Source organism: Equus quagga, chromosome 1, assembly GCF_021613505.1.
Source record: "Equus quagga isolate Etosha38 chromosome 1, UCLA_HA_Equagga_1.0, whole genome shotgun sequence".
NCBI lineage: Eukaryota > Metazoa > Chordata > Mammalia > Perissodactyla > Equidae > Equus > Equus quagga.
In genome coordinates this window covers 183,032,645-183,041,642 of record NC_060267.1, presented here as the reverse complement: position 1 = coordinate 183,041,642, position 8,998 = coordinate 183,032,645, and the positions used below count along the sequence as shown (strand labels likewise).

At 39.3% G+C, this 8,998-nt stretch overlaps 1 protein-coding gene across 1 annotated transcript; it reads right to left on the bottom strand.

Annotated features, from left to right (window-relative positions):
- Positions 1 to 4,103: 4,103 nt before the first annotated feature.
- On the bottom strand, positions 4,104 to 8,482 carry SUCNR1 (succinate receptor 1). Its single transcript, XM_046655499.1, has 2 exons — positions 7,945 to 8,482; positions 4,104 to 7,472 (listed from the first exon to the last, which is right to left on the bottom strand). The coding sequence occupies exons 1-2, from the start codon at positions 8,005 to 8,007 to the stop codon at positions 6,519 to 6,521; spliced, it is 1,017 nt and encodes a 338-aa protein (XP_046511455.1). The 5' UTR covers positions 8,008 to 8,482; the 3' UTR covers positions 4,104 to 6,518.
- Between the last annotated feature and the right edge of the window lie 516 nt (positions 8,483 to 8,998).

The following is an 8,998-nucleotide window of genomic DNA, read 5'->3' as shown; positions in this document are numbered from 1 at the left end:
ACAGCTAGAGTTAATAAGTCTAATTACATGTTATATAGCACAAGAGCAAATTTTGTATTTGAATACATTGTTACTTTCAGTAGGAAGCTCCAGAAAAGGAAATTTTCTAATGAAATATTCTCCATATTATTCGCATTTAGTCAAAATATGAACATGAGTCATTGATTCTGTTTGGAAATCTCCCTAAAAGATACTCACAGGGTTCTGGGTCATAGGATTTAAAACTGCATTACTCAAGAAGCCAGCTTCCTATAAACGTTATACACTTCATCGTTATTTAGAGAAATTTCTATTTTGACATATTACATATGCTTAAGCTTATTGTATCTTGTGAAAACATTACCCCTGGATTCCATACCACATGATTAAATTCAAGATTCTAAATGAACGCAGTATCCTGCATGAGTAAATACAGTGAGACTATGACTCAAGAGCCCGTTCTAAAACTCATTGTCACATCGCCCCTGAGTTCTCTTCCTTAGAACTGTGTCGTAAGACAACACTGGGTGAAAGGATATGACAAATTATGAAATAAACATCCTTATATAGAATCTAAAAATGGCCCTGAAGTGTAGGAACTTCCATGCAGTTCTGGTCTACTGCTTGGGGACCAAGAGTGTGGTTTCTGAAGTCTGTCCCTGTCTCTTATTGGCTGTATGACCTTCGGCAAGGCATTAACTCTCCATGCTTTGCTTTCTTCATCTGTAACCTTCATGGGGTTTGGTGAGAGTTGAAGGAATTAAAATATATAACATGCTAGAGCAACTGTGGCTGGTACATTTTAAGTGCTACCTAAGTGTTTGCTATTACCATTATTGTCTTGATGGCTTAGGATGGGATTTGGTGCCTGAATTATCCCATTTCTTTTCCTCTAGGCTCCAACAAATCTAGTATTCCCACAGGAATCCACAGCAAATGGGGATGGAAGCACTTGCGTGGTTACTGGTAAGCCTGGATCTGAATGTGAGCTTGAACTCAAGACCAAAGTGGGGTTTCCGCACTAATTTGGACATACGAATCTAGTCAGAGATATGACAACTGGGAACCTAACGCTTCTTCCGCATTATACATTCTTCTACATTCTTCCACATTATAAGGACATAAAGAAGAACCCCTTTCACGTGATGGTAGACAGCTCTGGGGGAAAAAATATGTATTTTTATATAACTGCACATTTGTAAATGTTATTTTATATCCTGACATATTCAACACTTATAGTTAATCGCTCTTGTTCATAGTTAGCTGACTAAATATGTGGCCTGTTGATGACACTCGACAGCAGAGAGGCGCTAGAAAGAAGTGAGAAGAAGCTATGCTGGGCTCAAAATTACCATCTTAGCACGTAAACACTGAAGTGTTTGTGGAAGTGGTCTAACTACTTGAATTCTCATCACTCTTGTGTTTTGTCCAGTGTGCCTTACTCCACTGCCTTCCTTCCTGTGAGATAATAGCGAGTAGACACATTCACGCACTGCATAATGATGTTTGGTCAATGACAGACAGCATATATGAAGGTGGTCCTGTAAGATGGCCTGTAATATGGCCTATGTGTGTAGTAGGCTATACCATCTAGGTTTGTGTAAGTGCACTCTGTCCCGTTCGCACAATGACAAAATCGCCTGAGGACAAATTTCTCAGAATGTATCCCCATTGTTAAGCTATGCATGACTCATATGTTGGTCTTTGATCCCATCTCTCATATGGGGCTTCAAAAACTCTTGTAAATTCCCAAGTGATAAGAACGGTAGGAGCATCTTATGTTCTAATGAAGTGACTCTGGGTGGGCTCCTGGGCTCCTGGACTCCTGGATGGGGGCTGGTCACCAGAAGGACCACGCCATGATTAGAAGCTTGAAATTTTCAGGCCTGCCCCCTACTTCTCTAGAGAGGGCAGAAGGGCTGGAAATGGAGTTATAATTGATCGTTCCTATATGAGGAAGCCTACATAAAAATCCCAAAAGTATGGCGATAATAGAGCTTCCAGATTGGTGAACACATCCATGTACTGGGAGGATAACACACCCCACCTCGTGGAGGCAGGAGCTTCTGTGCTCAGGACCCTCCCAGACCTCACCCTTTGTTTCTCTTCACCTGGCTGTTCATCTGTACCCCTTATCATATCATTTCATAAACTGATAAATGTAAGTATGTGTTTCCCTGAGTTCTACAAGCCACTCTAACAAACTAATCAGACCAGAGGAGGGAGTCCTGAGAATCTGCAATTTGTAGCCAAGTCAGACAGATGTTGTGGGAAACCTGGGGACCTACTACTTTCAATGGGCATCTGAAGTGGGACAATGTCTCATGAGTCTCATAAGACTGACCTCTTAATCTGTGGGCTCTGATGCTTTCTCCAGGTAGATAGTGTCAGAATGGAGTTAAATTTGTAGGACACTCAGCTGATATTGCAGAGAACTGCTTGATGGGGAAAATTCTCCAGGAGAATGGAGGTTTTCCCTACACACTTCCCTTCCTATTACAATAGATAAGAATGTTTTAAATCTTTATCATAAAAAACTGAGAAGTATATCTGTAAGATGGGAGAAACTTCAATTTCCTTTGGATTTGAAATAAGAATTTCTTTTATGGACAATCCTACATTTGTTGAAGAAAATTCTTTGGTAAGACCACTGGGGCATTCAAATATTTTCAGTGCCCAAGTCTCAAAGTGGGGCAAAATTACCTTTTATGAGGCAGAGTGGGGACCTAGGCTGAGGGAAGGCTGATAGACAGCAAAAGGCAAGACAATGGGTGGTGAGTGACATTTGCTTTCAGTAAAATTATTGCGCTTCTTTTAACTGCCTTCTGTTGGAAATCATTGCAGAGGCTAAATTTAAAACCAAAGCTGACACAAGGGAAAAGAGAGGAAACATGAACGAATGCAGAAGCTAAAGTCAAAAGATGGTCAAGATGAAATCAGGCCTTAGGAATTTTTAGAAACTGTGAGTGAGCATTTAAACTATTTAGGGTGTAGAGTTATATAATCTAGTTAAGCATATTTACTTCTGTTTCTAGCAATGGTGTAGTAACTCTTAGGGAACCTCACTTCCCGAAAGTAACATCTGTAACCTCCAGCAATGAATAAACAACCAGCCAGAGGAAGGCACTAAAGAGTGAGCAAAAGGAGGCAGACATGGGGAGGGCGTCAGTAACGGAAGAAGTAAAAGGAGCTAAGTGGCACTCCCATTTATGTTGTTAACAACTTTTAGTCTAGGCAAAGGTCCTCATCAGCCTATGTAGTGTTGCTAAAATTCAGACAGAAACCTGTACTCTATCTGGCACGAGAAAGCAAAGGACAAATTCAAGGTGTACTCAGCAGCTCAAAAGTAAAGGGTGATCCTTGAGAGGAGAGACTTAGAAAGGGAACCCTACTTCTTGTATACAAACTCTGCTCAAGTGTCTAGCTGACCTCTGAACTATGGATGTGATGGGTTGATTCTAAGCAGCCTAACTAAGGCTAAAATAACTGAACTGAGATTGCAGAGTTTGGAGTTTGAGTTCAGCCATGAAACAAAATATCAGGACTCTTCGATGGAGCAGAACAGAATCCAGTCTCCACAACATGTTATTCATCATGTCCAGAATACAATCCAAATTTATGAGATATGAAGAAACGGGAAGTTGTGACCCATACTTAAGAGAAAAGGCAGTCAATGGAGACCAACTTTGAAATGACCCAGATTTGGAACTAGCAGACACAGATTTTTAAGCATCCATTAAAACTATGCTCAAAAGTATAGAGGATAATACAAGGGACAGGGCAATGGCTGGCGCCTGTATTTGTGTATATACGCTCTATTCGTCCTGTAAAATAGTATTACTTACAGAAGCAGTGATGACAAAAACAGCTTGATCATGCACACGAAAAAGGAGCATTGAATTCTAATTTGTTCTCTAAGATATTCATGCATAACAAACAACCATTTAAAATGTACCTTGCTAGGCGCTATGAAGACAGTAAAAAATTAGATATGATTTTTCCATTTGCAGAACTTAGAGTTGACTTGAAGGTAAACAAGTGTAATATAGGGTAAAAAAAAATACATTTCATAAAAATCGTACTTAAAAGCAGTCTGAAATCCCAGAGGTAGACGGATTTATGTCCAGATTTTTGGAGAAGATCTAAAGGATGACGTTAAGAAAGAGTGACAGATGAGATGGGCCTCAAAAGATGCTTAGGATTTTTCTACGTGGGCATGGTGGAACAGGCATGAGCATCCAGGTGTACACAGTGAGGAGAGTTCTGAATATAATGAAGTGAAGTAGCTACCTTTGGCTGGAGGGTATAGTTTACGACAACAATGTGAGAATGCATGACGAGTAGGTGGATTCGGACGGCAAAATACTGGACCAAATAGTTTAGACGTGATTCTCAAGACACTAGGGAGCCAATGAAAAGACACGATACCAAAGCCCAGCAGTTTTTCCTTTGAAAATCACAAACCCAGAAAGGATTTCCATTATTTATTGTCCGTGATTCTTAGTCATCTAAAAAGCAGATGAAATGGCTCTTATAATTTTAGTACAGGTCTGTTAAGGATTAAGCTACCACATGACAGATTAGAGCAAGAAAAGAACTAAGAAATGTGCTATGAAATTATTTAAGATTTTGGTTACAGGGTCTATGTAAGAGTATATGGTTTTACAAAATGTTTCACCATGCTGTTAGAAAGAGTCCACCACTGCCACTCCTTAAATTGTACGTTGATAAGTTTGCAGAAACAATCAAACACTCCTTTCCTAAGGCCCTTTGGGGGCCTTTTCTGAGGAGGAAATTCAGGAGATTCTGTTTTCAGTTTATTATCAGGCAGTTATAAAATTACATTGAGATTTTTAAAATATTGATTATAAAGACAAGGCATGAAAAAAATATCTTAAAGCCTAATGCTGGCAAGAAAATAAGTCCTTTGTGAATAATGTGTTTTTACAATATTTCAGTTGCTCGCACTGTAGAAGCATTAACTGGGAATATTTTGAGTTTTGGCAATATCAGAATATGATATCACCAGAACAGGAATATTATCTCAGACGGGAAGGACAATGGACTTCCATGTCTTTGCGCATGTTTGTTTTATCTTTCATGCTAAAGATAATGACCTCAAGAAAAGGAGCGTAGACAAGTGGCCACAGACCCATTTTATTGCATATAGTAAGTGAATTATTATATGATAGTCATTTGACGTTAAAAAGCTAATGCTGCACTTGGTTTTTGTTTTCCTTAGTTTGGTTTGTGGCATAGAATGGTGTCTAACTAACCCTCCTCTGATAATCTACATTTATATGCACATAAATATTCCTTGTGTTCCACACTTTCATGAAGTGCATCTTGTTTAGAACATTTCCTCCAATGGTCATATATAATGTTCAATGGAAACGAGCTTCACTCCAGATGCGAGTCACTCTCTCTAAGACAAATTTGTCCTTGTAAAGTACCTATTGCTCACTAGAAAAACTGTGTATGGGGGAGAAACTGTGTGTGACTTCCTTCCAAAAGGGAAAATTAACCCAACAAATTTTGCTATTACATTTCATTTCCTTTTGTTTGCTGTTTTGATGATATTTATATATTTTAAAGTTTACTATGTAGTCAAGAGCAGGAAGGCCAAGGAACTTAATATATTTCCATGCACCAAAAATAAAATTGTGATAATAAAGCACTAGATGGTACAATCATCATAAAAACAACATACTCATTTTGTTTTGTTTTGTTTTGTCTTGCTTTGGGCTTCCTCATAGACACTTTGTGTTCTGTAACTCTGAGGGTTTTGTAACTCTCCTTCGTATCTCTGTCTAGTATTTTCATAAAATCCTTTACACTTAAACCCCTCAGAGCCAAGCTCAGACATGCCTCTCTCTTTGTTGAATTCTCTCTTTAGGGTCTATTTGACATGATTCTTTGCACTAAAAACAAAAAAAGGACTTATAATTAAAACTGGACCCAAATTCATGATCAATATAAAGAAATATCTTACAAGCATCCTTGAACTCATTATATTCTTTCTTGCTTGTTGCTGTTACCGTTTGCTTTAAACTTGCTCAAGAGCACAGCTGCTAACAACAACATTTAATCATGCATGTTAATCTTCTGTTACTCAGTTCTCACATAAACTTACAGGATCGTATGCATAAGAACAACACACAGAATGTTGCCAATGCAATTTTTTTTTACAATCTGGATTAAATGCAGACAACTTTCTGTTTTATTAACCTTCCAGTCCTTTTACACTGATTGACCATGTCCTTATAACACCTAAGATTTTGGACTTAAATGCTCAAACGTTAGACAGTGCTCGTCCAACTCCTTTCAAATCTTAGGTGAAGAAACCAGTGAAGACTTCCCATCCTCTTCTTTTCACATACGCTGGGTACATGTCTTTAAAACAGGAGCAATGAAGTGGCCCTCTCTGGTTTATGTCTATGCGTTGAATAAAATTCTAGCTGGCTTATAGCTGCATGTGTATAACACTCTGTTACACGAGCACCTCCCATTTCCCTGAATGAAAACATCAGCCCGTTAGCTCATCTTCTAAAGGATGTAAGGGATTTGAAGAGGTGCCTCAGTTTACTCATCAGCATCTCCCTGAAGTGATCTCCCATGAGGAAATAGAAGACAGGGTTGATTACACTGTTCAGAAAGGCCACAGGCCGGGTCACAATGTAGAAGGTGCTGATGATGGCCTGGGTGCACTGGTGCTGCGTCCAGTTCCCCAGGCGGGAAGCGATCCTCACGTTCCGCATGATGTGGTAGGGCGTGAAGAGCACAGAGAAGATCACAACCGCCATGATGATGAGGTGGAGAGGCTTCTCTAAGGGCAAAGAAGTCGCCACCTGCCTGCTCCTCTGCTTCAGGAAAAGAGCAATCTTAAAATAGAAGAAGCACATCACTAAAAGGGGGATGAGGAACCCTAAGAAGGTTAGACACAGGCTGTAATTGAGGTTGTCTCTGGGCTTCCCAGAACTTGCATAATCATTGCACTTGGTGTTGTTGTCATCTGTGACAGGGTTTATCAGAGAAAGCATAGGCAATAGCTCTAAGGTTACCAAAATCCAGATGGCCAAAGAGGTTAAGACAGCAAACTCTTTCTTTTGCAGAAAGTGTTCCCGGAAGGGATACTTCATGAGCAGGTACCGATCGATGCTGATGAACGTGAGGAACAGAATGCTGGAATAGAGGTTGGCGTAAAGCACATACCGGTTGATCACGCAGAGCACGTCCGCGTACATCCATTTCCCGTGGGCGTAACTTCTCATCAGCATGGGAAGGGTGCACAAAAAAGCCAGGTCAGAGATGGAGAGGTTAAAGAGATAGATGTTACTGCTGTTCCAGTTCTTCAGACAGAAGAGGTAGCCGAAAACAACAGTAGTATTCCCGAGGAGCCCCACAATGAACTCAACCCCGTAAAAAATGGGAAGGTAGTACTTCTCCAGGGCAGCCTCTGCAGCCAGCCAGTTCGTGCAAGTTGTATTCAGTGCCTAAAGGAGAGAGAAAATACAAGGATGAAACACCAGACTGTGACTAAAGAGAAAACCGTGCTTGGCATAATAATAAAAAAAACCCCTGCAAAGTTGAACTATGGAGAGCAGGTTACATTAGCAAGGAGTGCATATATATATACATATAAGTATACGCATATATGTCACTAATATATTATTTCAACAAATATTTATTGAGTACCTTTGAACTGCATGCTAGGCACTGGGAGTAACAGCAGAGAGGAAAGTGAAGTTCCTAATCTCAAATGGTTTATCCTCTCTTGGGAAGAATAAAAAAATAAATACATGTATAATGATAAAGAGAGTTCCAGAGAGAGAGAAAGGCACGTGCAAAGGCCCTGAGGTGGAAACACACATAGAGGACTTGACAAACAGCAAAGAGGTTAAGGAAGAGTGCAGTGAAGTAAGGGACGAGGAGAGTCTAATTCATTTCTGTGTCTCCAGGACCTACCATGGTCGCCGGCGAATCAGAGTTGTTTGACAAATTCTGCTGAGTTAAACTGAATGGAACCATAATCTACAAGAGGAAACAGGGATTTTTATAACTCCAGTCTTACCATTTTAATAGCTTTTACTTTGTTCCATATTGTCAAAGAATTGTGCTTATTTTATTAAATTTTTTAAATGGAATTCCAGTTTTAAAACATGATTTTTTACAATTTAAAATATGAAGTTGAAAACTCTTAGAAATCATAACAGCAGCCACTATTTACTGAAAGCTTATAGTGAACCAGGCACTATGCTCACCACTTTCCAAGGATTATCTCATTTAATACTCACAGCGACATAATGAAGTGGGAACTGCTGCTACTTTCACTTTACGCATGAAGGCACTGAGTTTTGGAAAATTAAATATCTTCCTGAGGTCAGACATCTAGAAAAAAGACTTCCATCATAGCACCTTCCAAATAGGGGCTGTGAAAATAGGCAATCTGATTCATTCAAACCTCACATGTCTTGCTCACCTGTCATCTTCTCTCTTGTAATGAGGCCAGATTGTTTGTGTTTACATAGGGCATTTAAAGAACTCGAATTTTTAAAAAATGTACTAGATTGTCATTGTTAAGTGTTAAATCCTACTTACTTGTAGTGAGGAAAAAGCAAAGCTGAAAATAAAATTTTATAAAAATATCTTTGGCGAATAGCATTCTGAGTGTTAGTTGCAGTCAAATGATTCTTTCAATATTGTGTTTTGGTAAATAGAGCAAAATATGAACAATGCACCGGAGCTGCTTTCTCTGGGAAGTGTGTGGATATTGAGCAGAATCTGGGGTGCTGAAGGCATCTGGAAAACTCATAGCTACTTTTGTCCAATTTAAGTGGTTTCTTCAGTTAAAGATTGCTGGTATATTGAGAGTGTTTTCTTTACAAAAATAATTCATGGAATTGTAGATACGATGAATTCAATATTTGATATTAATTTTAATCACTTAATTTAAAACATCCTAAATTGCTCTAAGCCTCTCCTCAAGTCTTGCCACGGCACCCTGCCGGTAAGTCCAGTT